This window comes from Pseudonaja textilis, chromosome Z (genome assembly GCF_049901715.1).
Source record: "Pseudonaja textilis isolate UNSWEBS1 chromosome Z, rPseTex1.2, whole genome shotgun sequence".
Lineage (NCBI taxonomy): Eukaryota > Metazoa > Chordata > Lepidosauria > Squamata > Elapidae > Pseudonaja > Pseudonaja textilis.
Genome location: NC_142008.1, coordinates 5,571,794 through 5,599,282, shown reverse-complemented (window position 1 = coordinate 5,599,282; position 27,489 = coordinate 5,571,794). Strand labels below are relative to the sequence as shown.

General features: G+C 41.0%; 1 protein-coding gene across 6 annotated transcripts in view; it reads right to left on the bottom strand.

Moving 5' to 3' along the window:
• Positions 1-738: 738 nt before the first annotated feature.
• The window catches only part of LOC113447963 (sodium channel protein type 5 subunit alpha-like), a 381,002-nt gene continuing 354,251 nt past the window's right edge, over positions 739-27,489 (bottom strand). For all 6 annotated transcript variants that reach the window (XM_087917483.1, XM_087917477.1, XM_087917478.1 and 3 more), the window contains 6 exons: positions 25,007-25,288; positions 15,185-15,238; positions 12,250-12,391; positions 6,906-7,006; positions 4,428-4,698; positions 739-3,212 (listed from right to left, as the gene is read on the bottom strand). In XM_087917483.1, coding sequence (XP_087773609.1) covers positions 1,987-3,212; positions 4,428-4,698; positions 6,906-7,006; positions 12,250-12,391; positions 15,185-15,238; positions 25,007-25,288 — 2,076 coding nt within the window. In that variant the 3' untranslated portion in view covers positions 739-1,986. The remainder of the gene's footprint in view (positions 3,213-4,427; positions 4,699-6,905; positions 7,007-12,249; positions 12,392-15,184; positions 15,239-25,006; positions 25,289-27,489) is intronic.

Genomic DNA, 27,489 nt, shown 5'->3' with positions numbered 1-27,489 from the left:
AATTAGTTAAGCAAATAAATGGATTGCAATATATGAATTGCAATTTCCAACCTTTAAGATTGGAAAGCTGATGCCTGATGAAAGGGGATAAAGGAGGAGGAGGAGGAAGGGGAAGAAGAAGGAGGGGAGGGGAATATCTAGACAGAGGTATTATGCTGACCAAGTCTATTTCTCCCTCTCTCTTTTTAGCCCTTTAGCCCTTTTGAATTCTGTTAAAAGAATGAGAGCAAATATGGTGAGAAAAAGGTCTGTTAGACAACTGGTGGAGAGGTTAGGACTTGCTCTGAAATCTTCAAAATATAGTGTGTGGTCTGAATTTAGGGAATCTTCTAGTGATCTAGTCGTACAGCAATTGCAATATCGGGTTGCTAGTTGAGTCCAAGGAATCAAGTTTTGAAGCAGGTGATTCCTTTTGAAATTCTGTCAAAGTCTTTCTTTCCTGCTTGCTTATAATCTCCTTCAACAGATCCAGTTAACCAGCCTCATAGAAATAAGCCTCTATTGCATGAACCTATCACTGGTTAAATCAAGGCTTGCTCAGACTGAATGAAAGGCAAATAAACGTTTATGGAAGGGTGCCCTTTTGGGAGCTGTTGGCGGAGATTGTTTTTTTGAGGGGTGGGTGGGTGGGTGGGGTAGGGTTGGGAGCTGGGATGAGAGGGTATTCAAAATCTAGAAGCTATTTTGGAAAGGATTTGGATCAGGTCACTTTCTGTACGCAAAGTAGATTCTTGGAACATAGTAAAAAAATAGTGCTTTTATTGGCCGGTTTTACAAGCAGAATCCATTAGTATCTAATATCCTGCGGGATAGAACAAAAATAAAAATAAAGCCATGCTTTATCCAAAGTCAATTTTTGTCTTTTTTTTTGTTTTGTTTTGTTTCGTTTTCCCTGGGTTAAATTGCTCACAGGCCTGTTGTAAGCAGGGGCATGGCTGCAACAGAAAACGGCAATGCTGCCGACACAATAATTTTGTCTCGCAACCTATTTTCTCAGCAAGCAGGAGCGTCTCCTGTTAATTGGGGAACGGTCCCTGATTCCAAGAACAGCCTTTCCCAATCTGGCGCCCCCATCACAGTTCAAAACAATACCTCCCAAAATTCCCAGCCGTGTGGCCAACCTCAACAGTAACTATGGCTGACCCAAAATTGGAGCATCATATCATCCCAACATATCTGGGCTCGGGGAGGCAGATGTAAAATGATAGCAATTTGTGGAAAAGAAGGCACACACACATACATACAGGTAGTCCTCGTTTAGTGACTGCCTTGTATAGCGACTGTTCCCAGTTACGATGATGGTGGTGGTGGTGGTGGTGGTGGTGGTAATAAAAAAGTAACTTTCTGGCCAATCCTCGCATTTACAACCTTCAACAGTCTGCAAAGCAAAGGAAAGCTGAAGGAAGTTCATAAGCACAGTTGTAGTTTCACTTAGCGACCACTTCACTTTCCGATCCTGACCGTGGTCGCTAAATGAGGACTCTCCGTAATTCTCTTTAGAAAGACCATTCGTGACATACGCATCAAGTTTTACAGCATTGCTACAGCAGCCACCTGATTGCTGGTCGTCTTCTCCATCCCACGGTTATTATAGAATGCAAGGTCGTACATTGCCATAAATAAATGCACTAATATAAGTAAGACCTTAAAATGAAAAGTATGCGCTCAGGTTTATGTCGTGTACAGGATAGGTATAAATATTTACTGTCTTACAGTTTAGCATCTTGGTAATCACACTTTGGCTGTGACCTTGTGCTGGTTCCCCTTCTGCCCTCCTTGTGCATATATAAATATAAACATTGAGCAAAGTGGAAAAGAGCAGGTTAGGCCTCTGTAACACAGTGAAGCTCCCTCTCTTCGGGGATTACCTGCTTTCCTGCCGCCTTTGCAACTAATGTTTAACAAGGCTGCTTCAAACGGTTGTGTAGTGACAACATTACATTCTGTAAACAATAATTGTAAAGTGTTTTAACGAGAGAAACACGTTTAAACAATCGACTCTTTGTCTCGGTCAGCTGGCAACAGGTCGTCTAGTGGCTCGTCGCATCTGCTGGAGTCGGTCATCCTTAGCTGGAAATTCTCACTGGTGCCCCGGGTGACACTATCATAGGAAGGCGGGAAGGAAGTGGAGGAGAGGGTTTCGGATTTGTCGATGGGCTTCCGGTAGTTTTCCTCCATCATGCAGGCGATGAGGCCTTCCTTCTCCGGAGCCTCGTCTCCTGGGGGGCAGGTTTTTTGGCGGTACAAGAAAGACGCTTGCTTGAGGGAACGTTGGAAAAGGTGACTTCTGTAAGCTCTCTGGATGATGGTGGCAGACACCTCTTCCTGTTTCCGCCTCAGCGTAGTGGTGATGGGTTCGTAGGATGCCTTCGATGGGTTGGCTGCCATGAATTTCTCCTCCATCTGTATTTTAAGGGCATCCATTTCTCCAGACTCTCCCAGGACTCTCTTGGTGAAAGCAAACAAAATATCTAAGCAGTGGATCCTGTCTCCGCTCACCATGGGAAGGTCCATGGCTATGAGCTTGACCTGGTTGGGTTTCGCAATGCGCAAAGGTTCGGGCAGGGCATCGGCAAAACTGGAAAGGACAGCGTAGGTAATAAACTGCGTCGCTTCAGGGTCAAACTTCTCCCAGGTTTCGTAAAACATGTCAAAGTCATCCTCGCTTAAGGGCTCCGTGCTCTCTTCAGTGGCGACGCTGAAGTTCTCCAAAATAATAGCTATGTACATGTTGACCACAATGAGGAAAGAGATGATAATGTAGGTAACGAAGAACAGGATTCCCACCGCAGGACTGCCACAGTTCCCCTTCGACCCGTTGGAGTTAACGTAGCTGGGGTCACAATAGGGGGGGCCCGTGTTCAAAATGGGGTTGAGAAGACCGTCCCAACCAGCCGACGTGGTGATCTGGAACAGGCAAAGCATGCTGTTGGCAAATGTCTCGAAGTTGAACATGTCATCGATCCCGTGTTCTTTCTTAACGTAGGCAAAGTTGGCCATGCCAAAGATGGCGTAAATAAACATGACCAGGAACAGGAGGAGACCGATATTGAACAAAGCAGGGAGGGACATCATTAAGGCAAACAGGAGCGTTCGGATTCCTTTGGCACCTCTGATAAGTCTCAAGATCCGACCTATTCGAGCCAGGCGGATGACTCGGAACAGCGTGGGGGAAAAGAAGTACTTCTGGATGATGTCAGACAGGACTGAGCCTTGGGGGAAGAGAGAAGAGAGGACAAAATAAACGCCTGGTTAATGCACTAGAAGAACAACAGCTGCAGAGATGTACAAGTACTCAAGTTAATGAAGCAGAACAATACATTCTTGCATAAACTGTCCTTGAGAAAGCTCAGCTGAGCATGCAAATAGGGATAAAAGATGCCCTGTCCTCTCCTTCCCTTTTTATAGTTACAGGTAGTCCTCATTTAATGACCGGTCACTTAATAGCCATTCGAAATTACAGTGGATCCCCCCAAAAGCTACTTAGTCTCAGCTGGTCTTCTGGAAACTTGCATACTGGCAAAGAGCTCCGATCACCACAAGTATCCCAACAAGAGTGACATTGAGCTGGCCATGCCCACTCTGTCCCCCTGAGGTCAAACACAACCCTGATGTGGCCCTCAATGAAATCAAGTTTGACACCCCTGGGCTAGAGTTAGGATTGGAGCTAGGGTTAGTGTTAGGACCAGGGCTAGGATTGGGTTAGAGTTAGTGCTAGTGCTATGGTTAGGGTTAGGTATAGGCTAATGCTAACCCTAATCCCTTACTGTAAATATATATGAAAATGAAAGAAGAACTACAAAATAATGTACCCTTTTCTTTGTAGAGGCCTTTAGATATTGGAATACTGTTATCATATCACCCCTAGTCCCCCTGGGAGTTAATGTCTGTGTGTCTTAAAGTTGCCAAGATTGGCAATTCCTGGTCTAGAGTCTCACATCAATATATTTAGATAAATTATTAACATCTCTACTAGTTGGGTTTGGTCTAAAGACTGAGGAGCATTTTAATATGAACTAATAGAATTCAAACATCATCAATCTGAGGGAAGAAAATGGGAAACAATTCTGTACTTTTGGCACTTCTCTGAATTTTTTCATGCAACCTTTCAGCTAAAATATGTACAAAGATGTATATCAGAGTAAATTGAATATGAAAGGCATACTTTAATGGCATATTTTTGAGAAAATTGTTGCAAGAAAGTGTAAAATGCATATTAACTATTTCATATTTCATTCACACAGATGTAAATGAAAATTCATATAACCTTCATGTGCACATTATTATTAATAGTATTAACATTATTACCATGATTATAATTATTTTGTAAACTGATGGGGGAAATGAAACAGAATGAATATGCACATGGGGGAAAAAAGTGAGGGTTCTGAAAATGAAACCAGACATATTTGTATAGATTGACCTACCGACAATTGATAGAATCACAACTACAAAATCAAATATGTTCCATCCATTGGTGAAATAGTAGTGCCTCAGAGCTGTCATTTTGAAGATACACTCTGCAGTGAAGATTGCAACAAAGACCATATTGATTCTGTAGAGGATGATCACTTTTTCTGGACTCTGGTCATCCGTCTCCACCATCATGGTCACCATGTTTAGGCATATCAGAAGCATGATGCAAACATCAAAGGCTTGGTTCAAGACTAGGTCAAAGATAAAACCTTGATACTTGTTCTGGAGAGACAGGAAGGAGATATCAGTATGTTACAGAAGTTAAGTCACACTCATGGCAAGGGTCTCCAAACTTGGCAACTTTAAGGCTTGTGGACTCCAACTCCAGGCAGGCTGAGGAATTCTGGGAGTTAAAGTCCACGAGCCTTAAAGTTGCCAAGTTTTGAGAAATCTTGCCCTAGGGTATAAGTTTGGATTAGTCATGTTTGAAATGAAAATGATGCTGTTTGAGTTGGACTGAACTCTTTCAGGGTTGAGTGTACAAAAATATTCTGCACATCATAAATATTGTAAAAGTAGGTTGGACTGTTATACCAAAAGCTAGGTCAACTCTTGATGGCCATAGCAGTGAAGAAGCAGATTAATGGACAGTATAATTTAACAACAGTTGAAAGCTGCTGATTCAGTGATTTAAGTCCCTTAGCTACCATTAAGTAAGTGTATGTGCATGTGTGTGTGTGTGTGTGTGTGTGTGTGTGTGTGTGTGTGTGTAAATATACATTGGTAGACTTTTCAACATCTAACCAACCTTAGCTAATTTCCTAAAAACTAAACCAAGCAAAGCTGGACTTGGTTAATACTTGGAACAGAGACCACCATTGCTCTGAAGATTGGACTGGAAACCAAGAAAATATTCCATTAAATACCAAACCAAACCATTTTCACACTAATTGCCAGAATCATGGATTCACATGAATCCATTCATCCATCCATCCATTCATGAATCAATGAAAGTGGCATTCAGCTGAATTCTTTTCTTTAGTATATCATTCCCATTTTGGCAGCAAATTGGAGTCAAATAAGAGCAATCATGTCAGATATTGAGCCCATGGTGTTAATTCCTGAAATATCCATTATAAGAAAAGAGGAAATAGGTGTGGTTAGTCCCACTGAATTGCCAGGAAAGAAGATTATCACCTTTGATCATGATAATAATTCTCTGATACAGGTAGTTCTCAACTTACAGCAGTTCATTTAATGACTGTCTGAAGTTACAGTGACCTTGAAAAAAGTGACAAATTTTCACTTACAACTGTTGCAGCTTTCCCACGGTCACATGGTAAAACTTCAGAGACTCAGCAACTGACTCATATTTATGAGAATTGTCATGTTCTGGAGTCATGTGATAATCTTTTGTGACCTTCTAATAAGTTGAGTCAATGGGGAAGCCACATTCACTTTACAATTGTGTTACTACCTTAACAACTGCAATGATTCACTTAATAACTGTAGCAAGAAAGATCATAAAACGGGGCAAGACTCACTTAACAAACGTTTCATTTAACAAGACAAATGTTGGGCTCACATGGCTGCAAGTTGCGGACTATCTGTATTAAGAATACCACATGTTCCAATTTTTTTTGAACAAAACTGAGTTACAACTATGATGCATACACAGACTTACTTTTTAGAATTCATTTTCAAGCTGTCTGTAGAAACACTTTTTATGACCACCAAATCATATATGAGGTAGTGGTCAAAGTGCTGGCCTAGAAGCCAGAGGATGGTGAGTTGTAGTCCTGCTTTAGATATGAAAACCAGATGGGTGACTTTGGGCCAATCAATCGGAGACTGGGAGTTCTAGTCTTGCCTTAAGCATGAAGCTGGCTGGATGACTTTGGGCCAATCGCCACAGACAATGAGCTCTAGACCTGTCTTAGGGATGAAAGTTGGCTGGGTGAACTTTGGGCCAATCACCAGGAGATAGGGAATTCTAGTTGTTCCCTACGGCATGAAAGCTAGCTGGGTGACTTGGGGCCAGTCATTTTTTTCTCAGAGTTGTGGGAAAAATAGGAGGAGGAAAGGTTTATATATGTTGGCCATCTTGAGTTATTTATCAAAACATGTATAAATATTTAACTATTTGAGTTAATCATAAAAATAATGAAGGCGGGATAAAAAATTTAAGGAGACATGCAGGTGCAATGAGCAATATATTGATAAAAACAAATAAAAATGAATAAATAAATAAAAATCTAATAAATACATACCATTAAAGATTTCAAAGGCTGCTATTTTTTTTTTTATAGAAATGAAGGGATGCACCAAGTGATTGAAAAGTATCTCTGGACAGCAAACTTAGGATTTGTTTATCAGTTTATCCTTGCAATGAAAAGTTGGGGTTTTTTTAAATCCACCTTTACTGCCACCTAATAACCAGTTGGATATTTGTAGTCCAGAGCTTGTAGTCCCAGTTTGGGAAGACTTACCAGCGGACGGGGGATAGGCTTCTGAGGTTTCTTGGATCCTAATTTTTTCATGGCATTATAGTATTTTTTCTGTTCCTCAGTCATGAAGATGTCTTGTCCACCTAAGTATTGGGAGATACCATTAATGTTATTTTGGTTTGGAAGTTAAACAAGAGAAATAAAGCACTCTTAGCTATTTGTTGCTTTTTATCATCATTCATGTATTCCCTGCAACATTACTCCAACTCATTGAACCTTAATAAGGATTAAAATATGTGGTGTGCTGATTAAGGAGCAGAAGACCTAAATTCTGGTCTCTCCAAGGTATAGAAGCTGAAGAAGAGTCTCATGGCAATTAGTCAGTCATGAAAATAGTTTTAATTAATATTTTCTTTCTTTCTATAATCCCTTTTATTGGGGTGGAGTCAAGGCAACTGAATGGAGCAGAGAGTTTACTGGCTGATTGCCCTTCCCGACACTTAGCCAGAGTTCGCAGCAGATATTTTTGTTTGCACCCTAAGAGAGAAACATCTGTTGTTGCATAGGATTGAACTCTCTCTCTTTTTTTGAGTTTTAAAATAGACTTTATTTACAAAAGATTAAAACACAAACAAACATACAAATATGTAAGAATAAAAAATATATAACTAGAACAATAAATGTATTTCTTTTTATTACATTTGATATTAAGATTGATAGCTCATATAAACAGTAGTAAGTAATCATTGGCAAGTATTCCTTATCCCTTATCAATTACCTATTAGTTAATAAATAATATATTATTCTGCTATTACTATTGGATTATAATTGTATTGGTTAATCGAATGGAGCCTTCATAATATTTACATAATAGACAAGAAGCTTGAAAGCGTTATGATTATACGTTCAATATATACAACTATATATAGTATGTGTCCTGGGTCCATTTATCCTGTATACCATTTTTCTTGCACTCTACCCAGTTGTACCACTTTTCCCGAACCAAGTAATACTCTGACTTTTCCTTCCCATTAAATTTGAGCGTGACCCTCTCCATTTCGGTGCTTTTTGAATAATAATGTGTATCGGGCCTTTTCCAATATTGCGCTAAAGAAATTCGCGCCGCTGTTAATAAGTGGATGATCAGATATCTCACTTTGGGAGGGTATTCCCCTTTAATCATTCCCAGGAGGGACAGCTCCAGTTTCCATTTCAGTCCGCATTCAATAATTTCTTCTATCCATATTCTTATCCTTGTCCAATATTTTTTAATCTCAGGGCATGTCCATCAAAGATGGAAATAGGTACCAAATTTCTCTTTGCATTTCCAACAGCTTGGATTTGCTGTTGGATATATTTTAGCTAATCTAGAGGTTGCCAGATGCCATCTATATATCATTTTATATAAATTTTCCTTATATGGTATTGATTTTGCAAATGTAAGGGTTTTTTTTTGCCAAATTTCCTCCCAATCATCCAAATCTATATTATACAAAAGTTTTTTGCCCAAGCTAACATTGGTCCTTTCACAATTTCCTCAGCTAATTCATACTCTAGTAAAAAATTATACAATTTGGATATCATATTTTTCTCCGGGCCCAGAAGTATTTTATTTAATTGAGTATTTTTTGTTTCAAATCCGTGTTCTTTTGCGTCCCTAATATGTCTCATTTTTATTTGAAAGTAGGACCAATTGTCAATAATTATTCCTTGGGTTTTTAGCATCTGAATCAATTTAAATGATCCCTCATTATCTAGTATTTGAGCTTTTTGCTAATGTCCATCATGTTAGGATGGAACATCACCTCCATTGTTGAAAGCCACCTCGGGATTTTAGTATAATGGTTTCTTCTAATATGTATCCAGATTTTAATCAAGGATTTACGTAAAGTGTGTCTGCAGAAATATGAAAGACTTTTATTATTTGGGTTCCACAAAAATGCATGCAAATCATGGCCCTCTAGTGTTAAAATTCTTTTGTTTTCCAATTTAATCCAGTCTTTTATCCACACTAGTGCCATTGCTTTGTAGTAGGTCTCCCAGGCAAGAAGACCAGGGCCACCTCTGCTTTTATTGTCTTGTATTTTTTTTATTCTCATTTTTTTTCCTGCCCAAATGAATTTCATAATGATTTTGTCCACTTTTTTTAAAAAAAATTTTTGTCTAATAGTACCAGAATTGTTGGAAATCAATACAAGATTTCAGGTAGGACATTCATCTTAATCGTTGCTATTCTACCTAATAGTGAAATTTGCATTTTGTTCCACTTTTTCAAATCCTTTCCAATTTGTTGTAATAATTTGGTATAATTGTCCTCCTTCAGGGATAATGTTCTAGGTCTTAGCCAAATGCCTAAATATTTAATCTTATTCACGATTTGTAATCCCATTGTTTCCTCTAGTTCTTTTTGCTTACTGTTAGGTTTTTAACTAACATTTTGGTCTTTTCCCTATTAATTTTTAATCCTGCCAATTTACCAAATTTGTCTATTTCATTTAATAATACTGGTCCAGAATCTATTGGTTCTTCTATGACAAATACCATGTCATCCACAAATGCTTGTAATTTGTACTCTTGACTTTTAATTTTTGTTCCCTTAATTTCTTTGTTCGATCTAATTCTGTTCAATAATGTTTCTAGGACTGTTATGAAGAGCAGAGGTGACAACGGGCATCCCCGCCTGACACCCTTCTTTATCTCAAATGGTTTGGTAGCTTCTCCATTTATCAGTATATTTGCCTTTTGTGTGGCATAAATTGAATTTAGCATATTTGCAGAATTACCACCAAATTTCATCAAGTTAATCTGGTGTTTCATAAAATTCCAGTTGAGATTATCAAAGGCCTTTTGTGCATCCAGGAAGACAGGGGCCCCTTGATTTCCTGGGGGCCGTTCATAAAATTCTAATATATCTATTATCATTCTCGTATTATACCTAATCTGTCTCGTGGGAAGGAATCCACTTTGGTCAGGGTGAATTTTGTTGTTGAGCACTTTCTTTAGTCTTTCTGCCATTATAGTCATGAAAATTTTATAGTCTGAGTTTAGAAGAGATATTGATCTATAGTTCTTTATTTGCTTGGCATCTGCACCCTCTTTGGGGAGTAGTGTTATATACGCTTCCTTCCACGATTCTGGAATTTTAGCTTCCAGTAATACCTCATTCTCTAATACCTCTCCTATCTCTTTATATAACTCACTTGGAAAACCATCTGAGCCTGGGGTGTTATTGTTCTTTTGTTTCTTGATTGCCTCTTTTAGTTCACTCAAGGTTATTTCTTTATTAAGTAACTCCTTTTTATCCTCTGATAGTGGATGTATAGCTCCTTCTTTCAAATATTCTTCTATTTTGTTTAAATCTACTTTATCTTGTTTGTATAAATTCTCAAAATACTCTCTTACAATTACCTTCTTTTTTTCCCAAGGACTGAACTCTCAACCTTCCAAGTAGGAAATGAACATCTTCATCTCTAGGCTACTGTGCCATTCATTTAATTAATACATTGATTAATAAAATAAACTCCCTGGGAGACTTTGAGCCTCTGTCAACCCAACTTCTTTTGAAGTAAAAGGGATGGGAGTTCATCAATGTAGTAAAAGGGATGGGAGTTCATCAATGAAAACTGAAATAGGAATCTAACAAATAAAGTAAATTTGATTGCAAACCAAAGATTGTGGATTTTTCCTGGGGAATCTTTAATCTAATTTCGATGGAAGACAAAAGGACAAAAGTTTTTTTTCCAAATGTGACTCTCAATTTGCAACCCTTCATTTGTTCAAAGTGCCAGTGCCAGTAAAAAGTGACTTATGACTGTTTTTCACACTTATAACCATTGCAGCATCCCTGTGGTCACGTGATCAAAATTCAGCAAGTGGCATGTACGCATGATGGCTGCAGGATCCCTTGGGTCAAGTGATCTCCTTTTGCGACCTTCTGGCCAGCAACGTCAATGGGGAAGCCAGATTCACTTAACAAGCGTGCTGCTATCTTATCAACTGCAGTGATTCACTTAATCACTGGGGCAAGAAAGGTCGTAAAATGGGGCAAAACTCACTTACCAACTTTCTCACTTAGCAAAAGAAATATTGGGCTCAACTGTGGTCATAAGTTGAGGATTACCTGTACTTCAATGTTGCCCTATCTACCTACAAAGCGCGTGCAGGGATGTCAGTCAGAAGGCATCAAAAAAGTCAGGGTAGCGATTGCAAGATCAAAACCCTCCTCCTTCCTTTTTATGTGCCAGTTAAGATCTCGATTGTGCAATTGTGGCCGCTACATTGCCTTTTGGGGCATACGCTTTACCTGAGTATGAGGTTCTCCCGCTGAATGTACAGCCATATCCCGGTACTTGACTGATTTAAAACTCATCTAATTTGGTACTTAGGGCATTTGGACATGAAGATTTTGCCCCAATACTCGTCATTTGTTTGGTGAACTAGCTAGCTAGACCTTGTTGTGTCAGCTGCCTCATGACCACCGGTGGGATTCTACTGGTTCGGCCCGGTTCGAGTGAACCAGTAGTAAAAAATGCTACCGTTCAGCTGAACTGGTAGTAAGAAAACAATTATTGGTTTGGCCAAATCAATATTTCTTTTTCTTTTTTCTTTTCCTCCCGATGACCCCCTGTGCCAAGATCCCCCTCGCTGTCTCACTGCTTCACCCAGGAGGCTTCCCTGAGGCCCAGGAGGCAAAAAGGGGTGCGTGGGGGTCTGTGCTGCACGCCCCCAATGCTCCGTTTTTTGCCTTCCTGGGCCTCAGGGAAGTCTCCTGGGAGCAAAAACTCCCCCCCATCAGGAGGCTTCCCGGAGGCCCAGGAAGCCAAAAAAACAGAGCGTGGGGTGTGTGTATATGCTGTATAAAAACAGAAGAAGCCACGCCCACCATTCACACGACCATGCCCACTTAGCCACTCCCACCTAGCCACTCCCACCTAGCTACACCCACAGAACCGGTAGTAAAAATATTTGCATCCCACCCCTGCTCAGCACTCACTACCTTTCCTGGATGAAATAAAAGCGTGATACGTTAGTCACATGGTTTGTTTGGTGCTCACCGTGCCTCTGGAATCAATTAACTGTGAGTACTGGGGTACCATTGTAACTGGTTTTACTTTCCTTAACTTCATTACCCCTTTCTGATGCAAAAATCCAGTAAAATAATCGTGCATAAGCGCACAATCATGCCTACCGTCCCTGTCCTATTGTCCCCGATTATTAGTTCCTTTCATGTATTTAAATGTATGTTTATTGTTAATTCTATTATATTGCAAGCACCTGACAAAATAAAATAAATAAAATCAGTACAATATACAGTGCACGGTTTGAAAAAGATAAAATGACAGTTGGAATTTTACACAGCTGTTGAATAAGATTCAGGGAGAACTACTTATCTTCTTTTTTTGTTGATTGAAATTGTCAATGATGACACCAATGAAGAGATTCAAGGTGAAGAAAGAACCGAAGATGATAAAGATTACGAAGTAGAGGTACATGTACAAGTTATATTCCCATACAGGCTGTTCTTCCCTCTGTGAAGGAAAACGGGGGATAAGAGAAGGTCAGAAATGAAGATCTACCAGGATCTCAAGCGCCATCATTACTGCTTCTAAATTAAGCCATCTTTCCTCCAACCCAGTTGGGGTTGGACGATAAATATCATCTTTCCAAACCAGTAGCTGGCTTCGCTAAAAAAAAAATTCAGCTCGACTGGGAAGCCCATCAATGTGAGATTGTGGTGGATTAGTATGAAAAAAAGAGAGAGAATGAACTTTTGGGCACACCTTCAGGAAGGAGCCAGACAAGAAGAAATAGTGAGCATCATCCTAAGGTTTACCTCATAGAGGTAGTCCTCGATATATGACCGTAATGGAGACTGCCAAGTTGCAAGCGGTGTGACCGTTAGGCAAACATGCTGATGGTTAAGTGGACCATTGAGTGCCTCAAGGATGGGGGAGGCTCTGGGAGGCTTAGTGCACACCCCACCACAAGAGACTATAAATCACTCCCCTCCCCTTGGCTCCCTAGCCTTTCCCCACTGCCAGAGGATCCCCACAAGCCCTTCCTCACACTGGAACCCCATAAGGCAGTGGTGGCTAACCTTTTCGGGCTCCTGTGCCAAAAATTGAGTGCGTGCTAGCGCTCACTCACTCACATGCCAGCACCCAGAAGGCAATGTGCCCCCCCAACCCCGCTGTGCATGCGTGTGCAATCCCTCTCAACCCCCTGCTGCCCCCTTACCTGCACTGTGCCTCACAGCTGATTTGGGGCCAGTTTGAGGCCTTTTTGGCCTCCCAGAGGCTTGAAAAAAAGCCTCTGCAGGCTTTGCAGGTTGAATAATAGGCCCATTTCATCACTTCCTGTAATACCGGAAGTGATGAAACAGGCCTATTTGGGCTGCAAAGCCTGCAGAGGCTTTTTTCAAGCCTCTGGGAGGCTGAAAAAGATCTCAAACCAGCTGTGAGAAAATCAGCTGTGAGGCACACACATGCGCAGTGAGGTAAATTTGCCTGCGGCTTGTGTGCCAGCACAAATGGCTCTGCGTGTCACCTGTGGCATGCGTGCCATAGGTTTACCATCATGGACATAGGGCTTGAGTCTCCTCCCCACTGGCCATGCCCCATCGCACACTTACCTCTTGAAGAGCTCCAGAATAGCACTCTACGACCTGGGTGGCTGTAGGCACAATTCCAAAATGGCCACCATTTTCAAGATCCCCACAATTCCTTTGCGGTCACACTATAAAAGCTGCCACTTCTGTGAGAGTGCCACATAGCCGGAGATAAACCACTCCGTTTTGCTTCCCAACTTCACAGTGCTGCAGAAAGCTCCCGAAGGTCTGCCTTCCTTCCTCAACACAACATCATCTTCAAAAGGTAAGTGTGGGATGTTGGGGAAGGAGAGGCAGAGTCTAAGGGTGGAGTCAAGAGAGGAACCAGCCTGGAGTCCTTACATTGCCACTAGTGGTCCAAGTCCAGCTCTCCTTGAATTCCCTTTGTTCTTATCTAACGCCAATTCACTGCGGACGATTAGTTGAATAGACTTTTGCGGTTGCAAATATGTAGACCGGTTATAAGCCACTTTTTTCTGTGCTGTTGTAACTGTGAAATGTCATTATACAAATGGTTGTATAGTGAGGACTACCTGTAACTTGATTCTCATATGTTTTTTGTTTAAAAAAAGAGAAATAAAAATGGCATTAAAAAGAAAAGTTTCAATTATTCCTTGCTGGCAAAAAAAAAAAAATTGCCAATAGTGACAGACTGCACTTAGTTGGAAATTGGCACTTACTAGCTGAAAACAAGCCAGCTGGTCTGACAGGCTTGCTTTTTGCTGGCATGCAATATGCTTCCATGGTGTCTGAGCTTACACACCATGCCCTGCAGCTGTGTAATGAAACAGATGTGTAAAGGAAGGGAATTCAAGAGTCACTGGAAGGCAGGGTTTGCCATTTGCCCCTACTTTCCTATGGACAATCCTGCTATGGGAGTATGGCTTAATAAGAAGCTGACGGGACATACAAAGATTCAGGTCTATAGAGCCTGTGTCTTGAGCACACTCTTGTACTGCAGTAAGTCTTGGACCCTTTAGGAGAGAAAGTTGAACACCTTTCATATGCGCTGTCTCCAGCGTATTCTTGGCATTACCTGGCATGACAAAGTTCCAACTAGTGCAGTCTTGGAAGGTGCTAGAATTTCTAGCATGTATGCACTATTGAAACAGCAACGTCTACGCCGGCTTGTGCATGTCGTGAGGATGGCTGACGGTCAGATTCCGAAAGACCTCCTGTATGGAGAATTAGTGCAGGGAAAGCGCCCTAGAGGGAGACCACAGCTGTGATATAAGGATATCCGCAAGAGGGATCTAAAGGTCTTGGGAATGGACACCAACAGCTGGGAAACCTTGACCTCTGATCGTTCAGCTTGGAGGCTAAAGACGCAGCACGGCCTTCTCCAAATCGAAGAAGAGACACTCGTTTGGCAAGCTGAGGCAAAGAGGCCGTCCCAGAAGCAGTGAAATCTGGGGGCTGGACAGGGGACAGACAGGCTGTATCTGTCCTCAGTGTGGAAGGGGTTGCCCCTCTCAAATTGGCCTTTTTAGCCGCACTAGATGGCATTTTAGGACCTCTTTTCAGGGCACGATACCACAGGCTCTTGAGACTGAAGGATGCCAATTCAGTTCCTGTTATTATGTATACCCGGTAATGTCAAAACAGCTATTTCCTTACAGGTAGGGAGAAAATTTCCCCATGAGTTGCGCCCATTGTTAGTGAGCAGGATGTACAGAACAAAACGTGTGGGGAGAATTAGGCAAAAGGACCTCACCTCTCGTGAATCTACTGCTGCATACATAATCGACATCCAACCTTTAAAAGTTGCCTAGGAAAAAGAGAGAGAGAGAGAGAGAAAGAGAGAGAGAGAGGAGAGCAATGCATTTGATTTAGGCAGTGATAATCAGCCATGACTTTCTTCCTTTGTACTTTATCTGCAGTTTGGTGGCGGTAAGGAAATTTCTCAGTGCGATTAATAAAATAGTAACATGGTCCCCTGAATTCTGCCTAGCACGAGAGATAGATTCCACGTTGGCTGTGTGAACTTTCTAATGATTTAAAACATGACATTGCCTGGGAGAGGTGGGGAGGTGGTGGAGAAGGAGGAAAAGAAGAAGAGATATAGAACAAAAAGGGAGGGAGGTAGAGGAGGAGGAGGAAAAAGGAGGAGAATTAGAGGAGGAGGAGGAAGAGAGGGAAGAAAAAGGAAGAGGAGGAGGAGGAGAAGAAGAAGAGAAGGAAGAAGAGGAAATGGAGGAGGAGGAGGAGGAGGAGGAGGAGAAGGAGGAGGAGAAGAAGAAGAAGAAGAAGAAGAAGAAGAAGAAGAAGAAGAAGAAGAAGAAGAAGAAGAAGAAGAAGAAGAAGAAGAAGAAGAAGAAGAAGAAGAAGAAGAAGAAGAAGAAGAAGAAGAAGAAGAAGAAGAAGAAGAAGAAGAAGAAGAAGAAGAAGAAGACAGGAAATTATCCAGGTGGATCAACTCTTGACCATGTACCTTTAGGGCCTCTTATGAGACTCACAATATACAGCTTAGTTAAAGTGGGCTTAGAACACCAGAAGCTACTGAAAAAATTGGCTTTTTTAAAATTAACGATTCTCGCCTGAAATCCAGGCTTGCTGCACTGTAACACTAAGGGTAAATGAATAAAAGAGCCATATCTACTATGGTAACCAGCAGTACTATAATTAAAAAAAATGCCTTTGCCATCATGAAATAATTGTAACTGTATGTTTACTTCTGAGTCTTTGAAAAGGTTTCAGCCTTCTACCCCTGACCAAAATTTAACCTCTTCTCTTCCTTACAAGCCACATTAAGAGTGAAACTGCGTATTCTCAATATATCAAGCCGAGCCAGATAAATAAAAATGAAGGCAAATCTATAGCCGATCCAGTGAGAACGCACCGGCACTGATTTGATACAAACAAGGACAAATCACAGCATTCAATGCATTGCTACCCAAAATGCAACCTTCACACATATTCCAATACTTTTGAGCCTGGGCAAAATAGCATAAATCAGAGAATAATCATGTATATTCCCTCGTGGCTGTTGTTTGAATGAAAAGGAAAAAGGTCCTAATACTCAACATTAAACTTGAATTAATTGTTAAAGCACTGAATAAAAGCCAATTGAGCATATGTGAAATACTTACCCCAAAGGGATTGTAGATGACAGATTACCTTCAAAGTCAAAAACTGTTTGTGAGGAATGAAATCATAAGGTTCTTTAACTTTGGGGGGGAAGCGTTGGTATAGAAGTGGGGGGCGGCCTTTGTGTGATTGGCAATTGAAACAAAAATAAAACCCTTCTCTTCACTGGTGGGATACTGCAAAATTTTACTATTGGTTCCATGGCCCTGGTTTGGGGGGGCGTGGCAGGGGAAGGTTACTGAAAAATCTCCATTCCCTCCCCACCCCACTAACCTGCTTTCCAGCTCCGTTCTCCTGTGCAGGGCAACCAAAGGAGACCCAGCCAACCAACTGGGGACTCGATGGGAGGCGGAGAATAGATGGGGGCGGGGCCAGTCAGAGGCGGTATTTCCCAGTTCTCCAAACTATTCAAAATTTCCACTACCGGTTCTCCAGAACTGGTCAGAATCTGCTGAATACCCACCTCTGTTTCTCTCCTTGCTTTTATATGTTATGTCCAATATTCCATTTCCCCTTTCATTTCTGCTCTTGAGCCTAAGAAATGTGCATCCCTTGAGACAACCTTCTGATTTTTCCTCACTGTACAGCTTGTTCCCCCCACCTCCCACTCTTTCTCAGTTAAAAATCAGTGGCTCCATAAAGAGAGACAATGGGAAACCTCCAAGTATGGAAATAATGGCTGGAATTACATTCTAGTTGATTATTTTGTAGCTGTCTCATTCATGCTTTAAATTTTCTACCTGACCAGTAACACAATATCAGAATTGGAAGAGACCTTGGATGTCTTCTAGCCAACTGCTGCTCAAGTAGCAGTCCCTGTAAAATTCTAGGCACGTGGCTCTTCTTCAAAGCTCCAGTGATGGAACACCCACAAGTTTGGAAGGAAGAAAGCAAAGAAGGAAGGGAGGGGGGAGGGAAAAGAGGGGGAGCGAAAGAGAGTGGAAGGGGAAGGTAGAGGAGCAGAGAAAGAAAGGAGATGGAGGGAGAAAGGAAGGAAGAAAAGAAGGAGAGGGAGGGAGGAAGCAGGGAGAGGAGGAGGGAGGGAGGGAGAAAGGGAGGAAGAGAAGGAAAAAAGGAGAGGGAGGAAGGAAGGAAACAGGGAGAGAAGAAAGGAGGGAGGGAGGGAGGAGATTATTATGAAATTATTGATATAACCCAGAGAAAATGGGGAAATCCAAGAAAAAAAACCCAAGCAACTGGAGCTTAGAAGATCAGATAAAGTTACAGGTTGTTTTTCTGAAACAAATGGTGATCTAATCCTACATATTGATCCTTCTGTGGGCAGTTTAATAATTTCTCCCTCTGCCTCATGATGTTTCTGTAAAACTCCTGGATAGAAATTTGAGCTTCTTACTACATGGTTTCATTTAAAAGCCATTCCTTCTGCTCTGGAAGTTTAGGGCAGGGATGGTGGGGAAATGGTTCTGTAGCACACACACACACGGCCTTCAAAAAGGGCCTTGCACTTTCCTTGCACTGCTTCCCTATTGGTGAGCACCGTCTCGGTTTATCTCTGCGTGGCATTTTTATCCTGGGGGTGTTACTCGAGCTGAACTCCAGATGGAGGGGAAATGTGGCATTTATCATAAAAAAAGAAACAATCGTTGTGGATCATGAATTGGTCGGAGAGTGCCAAGATACCGACAGGAGGCAGAGCTGCCGAGCGAAAGGCTTCCCCGCTCTTTCTACCCAGGGAAAGGCGAGATAATCTAAGGCTGCTTTGGCGTTCTGGAATCCTTCACAAGGCACTCTTGCGGAGAAGTGACGATAGCATGAAAAACGAAGCCAGGGAGGAGGGGAAAAAAATTGTATCAGGGAATTAGGAGCCACTTAAGAGTCCCAACTGTAGGTGACAAAAACTTCACTGTGGTGTGTGGTGCAATACTGCTGTTCCTGGAAAACATCCAGGTAAATACTATCTCCTATTACAGGGGTCACCAAACTTAGCCACTTTAAGCCTTGAGGATTTCAACTCCCAGAATTCCTCATGCTGGCTAGGGAATTCTGGGAATTGGAAGTCCACAAGTCTTAAAGTGGCTAAGTTTGGTGACCCCTGTCCCATTGAAACCAGTGCTGATACTGATAGGAGAGTGGAATATTCAACTAAAGGCAGAGCAAGAAGCAATTGTTGGAAATTAATCGAGTAGAGCAGGGGTTGCCAACCTTTTGGACCTCAGGGACCACCAAACTCATAATTTTAGATCCCAGGAACCACTAACCGGTTCTGTGGGCGTGGCCTAATTTGTGGGTGTGGCTTGGTGGTCATGTGACTGACTGGGCATGGCTTGTATGTAACTATTATAAATATTTATATAAATATTGATTTTTTTATTAAAAAAAGCAACTTTTACCCAAAATCAGGCAAAGCAGGCAGGCAGATTGAGTTGCTCACAGAATCACAGATTCATTCAGAAATCTATCTATCTGCCATTGGCTAGTTCAGTCTGTCACATAAAATTTGCTTGCAAGCAAACTCACAAAATTAACTCACAACACACCATGTATGTAAATATTGAATTTTTTATATAAAAAAGCAACTTTTACCCAAAATCAGGCAAAGCAGGCAGGCAGATTGAGTTGCTCACAGAACCATTCAGTATCTACCATTGGCTAGCTCAGTCTCTCAAATTTGCTTGCCACGAGTCTGCACTGAATTTGCTTGCAAACATACCTTCAGTCCCAAGGGAGGTTTGGCTGTGCTCAGCTAGAAAGCAAGAAATCCAACCATTTCCTCCTTCCTAGCTAATCTAAATCTCCCAGCACAGCAGAACAGCTGATGGTTGGAAAAAACGGAAAAATAGCAACTTAGCAGGCAAGTTTACTGGGTAAGGAGTGAGTGGGTGGGGAGGGCTCCCAATTAATCTGTGGAACAGCTTCGCTCCTGAAATTGTGGGTGCTCCATCGCTGGAGGTTTTCAGGAAGAGACTGGACACTACAGCCGTCTGAAATGGCATAGGATCACGGTGGGATGTTACAGGTTCGGCCCGATTCTATAGAACTGGTAGCACCAAAGAGCAACTGACATCGGACTAGTTGCGGCGACCTTCTAGTTGTCTCTTTGGCTCACCTGCCCGCCTGGGCTCTTGGCTGTCCTTTATTTCCTGCTTTTTCAACCTCAGCTAGTTTGCGCGGCACAGCTGAAGTTGAAAAAGCAGGAAAGAAGAGGATTTTCAAACGCTGTGTACCCGCGTACTGTGCTCGTCAGCTGTCCGGGCAACACCGCTGATGTTTTTTTTGCAAATGCTGTACATGCATGTGCAGTGCGCAAAACGCACTCTCACCGAACTAGTAGTAACACCGTTGAATCCCACCCCTGCATAGGATCTCCTGCTTGAGCAGAGGGTTGGAACAACAAGGTTATTCTGTTAATTTAGACTGAATTTATTCCGGATATAGGAGTAGGGGAAGATTTCATTTTCATTTCATTTTTTTCAGGAAAAGAAAGGCATCCAGCAAACATCCTGGAGCTTAAAACCAGTGGACTGTTGCCAACTGCCAATGAAAATAAAACGTGAGCACAACTGATAAAATAACAAGGCCATGATATGAAATCATACTTAGTAGTCAAAGAATTAAACCTTGTTGGAGGTGGAAAACAATTAGAAGCAAGCTAGGCTTGGTTTTGGTTCTTTTTCTTTGCCAGTCTATTAAAAGCCCCTCTTTATCTCAGTCGTTTACCCAAGCAAACACGTGAGCTATCTAGCTGCTTGTAGCTAGCAAAGTTGCAAAAGCTCAGTTCTTGGAAACTCTATCTGAAAATACAGCAACACTGTAGGAAAATGAAATTGAATCCCAACTCAGCCATGAGAAGATTAAACAGGGAGATGAGAAGCAGGAAGAGAGGACTTGATGTTAGAGGCAATGTTGATTTTCCCAGCCCCAAATGGAGGCTTTGTGAGTCTGTCCTCCTTCCCCTGCTCTTGTGCCAATATATTGCTTTCTTCAGTGAGACCAATTTATGACAAATGTTCCCATTTCAGAGTCCATTCCTGACAATTCCAGAAACCAGTTTGGTGTAGCAGCTAAAATGATGGGCTAGAAACTAGATAAGCATCAGTTCTATTCAACTACTTACGTGTGAAAACTGCTTGAGTGACTTTGGCCTAGTCCAGAGGTCTCCAAACTTGGCAACTTTAAGCCTTGTGGACTTCAACTCACAGAATTCTGGGAGTTGAAGTCTACAAGTCTTAAATTTGCCAAGTCTGGGTACCCCTTGGCCTAGACACGCTCTTTCAGCCCAACACACCTCATAAAGGGTAGACGTAGGAGAAATAGGAGATGGAAGCATTAGGTATGTAGGCTGCCTTGAGTGGGATAAAGACATGATAACAAAATAAAGAAGAAACTCTACAGATGGGCTGGGAAAAACCCCTGCTTGAAGTTGTCATCAGTGGGAATAAACCGTTCTGAACCAGATGAATCAAAAGTTCTGCTCAAAAGCATTTTCCTTTGATTACAGTAACTGTAACTGATCAGCGCGACTGATCATGGGAGCTGCTTCAATAGAAGCCAGCCGTGGGTTGCAGCTGGCAAAAAAGCCAATGCAGTCCTGCGCGGCATCAACAGAGGGATAGCATCAAGATCACTAGTACTGCTATATACCGCTTTAGTAAGACCATGATTAAAATACTGCATCCAGTTTTGGTCATTGCGATATAAAAAAGATATTGAGAATCTTTTAAAAAAATGTGCAGAGAAGCAACAACAGTGATTATCGGGCTGGTTTGATGGAAAGAAGGACTAGGAGTGACATGATAGCAGTCTTCACAGAGAAGAGGGGGTCAGTCTGTTTTCCAAAGCATCTGAGCACAAGACAAGAAGAAATGGAAATTTATCAAGGAGAGAACCATCCTAGAAATAAGAATTCGTATCTTATGAAACATATGGAAATGGACTGACATCTTTCAAAATAGTCATGACTGTTGGGGTCTCTAACCTCATGGCCTGTTATCCAGGATCTAATGACCTGGGCTTCATTAACCAGGAACTAATAAAAGCCGTGTGTGAACAATCTTTTCTCATCTGCCTGCAATGCAAGATAAAAGGTTGAGAGATATGGGAGTCCCTCTCCCACCCTTCTTATCCCAAACAATGAGATATGATTGGTATATAGTTGAGGGAGATAAGCGGTTAAGAAACAGAAATATAAAAATAAATATAGAGTAGTTAATCTTACTCCAATATTTGGAATTGTATTTCAATTCAGATTCAAGGTTAAAGAGAGATCCAACCTAAAGGTAAGGAGAAATTTTCTGACAGTGAGATCAATTAATCAACGGAATAGTTTGCCTCCTGGCCTTGTGCTCCATCATTAGAGGTTTTCAAAAGTAGACAGGACAGGCATTTAACTGGGATGATTTAGGATCTCCAGCCTAAATGAGCAGTGGGTTGGACTAGAAGACCTTTGAGGTCCCTTCCAGCCCTACGATTCTATGCTCTATATTCTAAGCTTGAAATCTGCATCTGCAAACAGCAGAAAGGGCTCCAATGGTTGTAACAAAACAAAAACAAAAGGGCGGGATGTTCAAACAGCGACGCGCAGAGCTGGAATTTTAAATATATACCTTATTTGCATCCATGAAATGTTGGACGATACAGTAAAGAGCTAATTCATGAACTGTGCTTGTTTTCTAGCACCCATCACCGAAGGTTACTGTGTTATTTTGGGAAGGGACTATAGCTCATTGACAAATTATATGCAAGCAGATTTAATCACTGATTCAAAGGGATCTTCTCAAAGCAATGGAAAAGTGGTCTGTAAGCAGCCAGAGATCGAAGCTGACAATGCTAGGCTAAATATCTGTCAAAAGGTAATCTGAGTCGTCTTCTTGTGTCCACAGGAAATGTTGTTTGTTGCCTATCCTCTGGCTTCTAAGAGTACAGAAGACATAATCAACACCTATTCTACTCAAGTGTGCATTGCTGGAAGATAAAAAGAAAAACCAATTGTTTTTCAAGGAAGTAGGATTTTTGAACTGAGTACAAATGCCTTTGCGAAGTCATCTTCTTTCTTCATGGATGTCTACTTAGAAGAGGATGTTTTGTTGTTAAAGAGATATGATGGAACCATTACCAAGGCTGGCTTGTTGATCTCCCCAAGATCTTTCCAATAATGGCTCAGTTCAACATTATTTTCAAACCATTGTCAGCAAATGTTGATCTCTATGTTCTCATTTCAAGAAAAAAATTGATGGGGTTCCACCTATGCTTCAAACCACCTGAGGGCAGGACAAGAAGCAACAGGTGGGAACTTATCAAGAAGAGAAGCAACCTGGAACTAATACAGAGAAATGCTCTGATAGTGAAAACAAATAATCAGCAGAACTTCACTGAAGGCTTTCAAGAAGAAATTGGACAGCCATTTGCCTGGAATGGTGTAAGATCTCCTGTTCAATGGGGGTGGACTGGAAGTCCTCTAAGATCCTTTCTAACTCTGCTATTCTGTAATTCATAATAGTCTAAGCTGGAAAAAATATATAACACTGGGGTTTAATGTGATGGCCTGTTTTTCATTACATACTTAAATATAATGTGATTTAGCCACTGAAGCTTATAAACCAGGTTGAAAATAGCCTGGAATTCCATGTCATCAAGAGCAGGGGTTGCTTTCCTCGCTGGGGATCAAGAGCAGGGGTCTTTGCTGGCTGGGGAATTCTGGGAGTTGAAGTCCGCCAGGCTTAAAGTAGCCAGGCTTGGAGACCATTGATAAAGAGCATAATATAAAGGCCACGGTAAGGTCTGGTTTTTCCAGCATTATCTCTGTTCTTCATCAGATCAAGATTAGGCCAATTCAAGATATTTTGTCTAGTAAGGATAAAAAGACACGTGTAATATTTTCTAGCAAATCAAGATTTCAGCCCAATATTTTGATTTAGTTCTCATGGGAATATTGTCTGCTGACCCAGCACAAGCCCACTGAAGTAAGGGCATTGCATTTTGCCTTCTAGTTTTTTTGTTTTTGTTTTTAGAATTCTACTTGCTATTTTAAGGCCCCTGTCTCAATATTACTAATTGCAAGCAGAAAAAACAAACAAACTGATAAAAACATTTGGCTCTCAAATTGTGCATTGTCGAGAAATATTTGGTGCGTCATGACATAGATCTATGCCATGCCCTATTAAATGAACTAGAAAGTTGGGTTCTGCAAAAGCAGCATAAAACGGACTCACTCTCCTTTCCTATCCCTATAAAAGAGAGATATTTGCTAGTTTAACATCCAACAACAAAAAAATGCGAAACCGGACTATTTATTTATTTGGGAGCCTTAAGCATAGAAGAGTTTAAGCACAACTGCTTCATTACAAAGGAAGGGAAACATGGACCTTCTGATTTAATTATTTCATAGCAGGAAAGGAGCTGCAGAGACAGTCCTTGCTGAACCTCATTTGCAATCTGGTAAATAGGCAAGAGAGCCTGAAATAAACAGGAAATCCCACAAATGTGAGACAACTAGGCATGCATTCAGATTAACATAAATGTCTGCTTTTCGACAGTTCCTTTCTGTCTTCATCTCTGAGAAACATAAAAGTTATCCAAGAGAAAATGGAGTCAGATTACACCATTACAAACAGACTCTGAAGGTGAACTCCTGCCATCTTTATCTGTTTTCACAACTAGCAATAGCAGTAGCAATAGCAGTTAGACTTATATACTGCTTCACAGCGCTTTTATAACTCTCTCTAAGCAGTTTACAGAGTCAGTCTATTGCTCCCAACAATCTGGGTCCTCATTTTACCACCTCAGAAGGATAGAAAGTTGAGTCAACCTTGAGGCCCATCAGGATTGAACATGCAATATATGTTCTAACCACTGTGCCATCACAGCCCTTCCTACTGAAGTTATCCATATGCAGGACTGGTGTAACTTGTTTCAACATGTCTGGAAACACAAGAAATGTGTTGAAACATGTAAATTCCTTAAATCACTGGAAAATACCATCAAACATATTGGAGAAGCATATCTCGCTTCATAAATGGCCAGGCAATGAATCTCCTCTTTCTAGAAATGTAACATGACCCCCAACAGATAATTGCAGAAACTTTAAAGATATGCTAAATGAGCGAGTTTAATTGTAAAGAGGAAAGATGCAAACATGCACACGGAAGATTCATCCATCACAGAGCACAGGAATCGAGGCTTATTTGTGCACATGTCAGATTAAACACAGATTAAGGAACTCTGGATCGGAGACAGAATCTTAGAAGAGCCATTTCTTCCATTGTAGCAGAATACTTTACTAGGAATGTCCCTTCAATATGACATTTGCTATCCTATGGCACATACTTGAATAATCTAAAAACCACATAAAAGTCCCCTTTTCCATTGGGCTTCCCCTCCCGGCAAAACAGATTTTTATCTAAATTTAATTAATCCGGCATTTCATACCGAACCAAGTGGACATTTCCTTGGTCAAGAGGCATTTCTAACGATAGATGAAATTTAAACTCACCACTTGAAGCAGAGCCAGGTACCCAGCGCCGACATTGTCGAAGTTGACTTTCACTACGGTCCAGTACAACTCTCCAGTGTCATTCATACTTTGACACTCACTCTTGTTGTTGACAATTGTGTGGTTCAAAGGCTCATCGCCTTCTGTTTTGTTAATGCATTTCCCAAATTTGCCGGCAAACAAGTTGACTCCCATGATGCTGAAGATGAGCCAAAAAATGAGGCAGACAAGCAGAACATTCATGATTGAAGGGATGGCCCCTACCAAGGCATTCACTACCACCTTTGACGGAGGAGAAGACAACATTCAATTAATTGCAATGGATTTGCTGCACAATCCCACCTAGAACCTGAACTTGCTCTAGACATCTCCTAATTCAAATTATATACACCCCGAAAAAAGGCAGTTTAAAAATAAACTTATTTAGCAAATGTAAGTATGAAAGTTCCTTCTGTTTATTGTCTTTTATATTTTTAAGGAAAGACTAAAAAAGACTTATTCAATGGACTTTCTACAAGTTCATTCAACTCAGGGAATTAACTAATTTATCCATCCAAGATTTTGTGTTGGTCTAAATAAAAATTTATTGATACCGTACAGGTAGTCCTCGGCTTACAACAGTTCATTTAGTGGCCGTTCAACATTACAACGGCACTGAAAAAAGTGACGATCATTTTTCACTTACAACAGTTGCCGCTTCTCCATGGACATGTGATCAAAATTCAGGCAACGGACTCCTACTTATGATGGTTGCAGTGCGTCCCAGGGGCAAGTGATCCCCTTTTGTGACCTTCTGACAAGCAAAGCCAATGCGGGAAGCCAGATTTGCTTAACGACCGTGTTACTAACTTAACAAATGTGGCAAGAAAAGTCGTTAAATGGGACAAAACCCACTTGACAACTATCTATTTTGCAAAATAAATCTTGGGCTCAACTGCAGTTGTAAGTTGAGGACTACCTGTATGTAGTTTATTTAGCACCGCTTTGATATCTCAGCTCTTCTCACCAAGATACAATTCCCTTCCATTGGCAGCTATATGAAAATAAGTGTCGGACTCACAGCTTCCCCGATGCTGAAGCACAATGTGGAAATGCCTCTTTAGTTGCGCTGACATGGAGCCATTAAAGCAATATTCCGTTTCTGGAACCAAAGTTGCTTTTATAAAGTAGTGTCCTGCTCCCTAATTTATCTTGGCCATCAAAAGCATGTAGAAGAGCAATATTTTATGTATCGTTATTGTCATAAAATGCTTTTGCCAGCTGAGAGTCCACTGTGTAGGGCTTACTACATGTTTAATATTTATAGGAACCTATCTTCTGATTAATAATTAATATAGTATTGTTTATCAAAGCTCTAAGATGCATTGGCATACCTATGGCTCCAGAAGATATGTCTAGAATGAGAAAGGGAGATTTTCTTCCAATTAACAAATATATCCAAGGTATAATCTTTTGAAACTCACATCCAGTTTGTACAAACATGCACACATACTATAGATACGAGCAATTCCTATATGTTTGAGTATGCATTCACATGGAACAATGTAATGTATGAACTGCATATTCAAGCTACTGTGGACATGATTATTAGGTACGTAGCTATGAGAATTGCTGCAAATTATATTCATGGTCATCTGTGTAAACATTCTCAGAAAGAGTGCACGGTTCTACATAGCTGAACTGTTCATGTGTTCAAAACACCTGCATAAATCATTTCCACTCATTGCCTATTAGGGCCTATCACCACAATAGTTTGAAATCAATCCCATAAGACAAGTTTTGATGACATTTAAAACTGAAATACAATTTGGATTGGAGCTCCAGAGTTTACTGATTAGACACCTGTAAATCAATGAAATCCTAGAAGATTGAGGGCATTACCCATAAAACCAATTCAGGTACTGAATGATATAACTCAAGATCTCCAGACTTGGCAACTTTAAGACTTGTGGACTTCTACTCCCAGAATTCCCAAGTCAGTCATGCTGGCTAGGGAATTCTGGGAGTTGAAGTCCACAAGTCTTAAAGTTGCCGAGTTTGGAGACCCCTTGTCTCATTCATACAGTGGAAGAAGGTGTCCCTTTCTCCACTAGAAAAAGGGAAAAAAATTCTGCTCAATGGCTTGATCTGATCTTTATCGTCGTTTCCCCATTTTCTGAATATGGTCACGATGCATACTAGCATCTACTTAGAACATTTTTGTGACTATAATACAGGACTGTTTCCCCAGTCATTGATTTATCATTGGAACACATTCTAGTAACAGAAATTTAAAGGAATTCCTCCTTGCTTTCATTGTCCAAGTTTTCATATAAATTTCATACATCTACAAATTTCTGCTTTCTTGTATCTTCCCAGCAGGATCAATGAGCAATATACATTATTTCATGAGACACGTAAAGATAATACTGCATAGCTGAGGATAGAATTATGTAAGATCTGGTCAAACAACAAAGAGTAAATTGGAATGAGGCCAATCCACT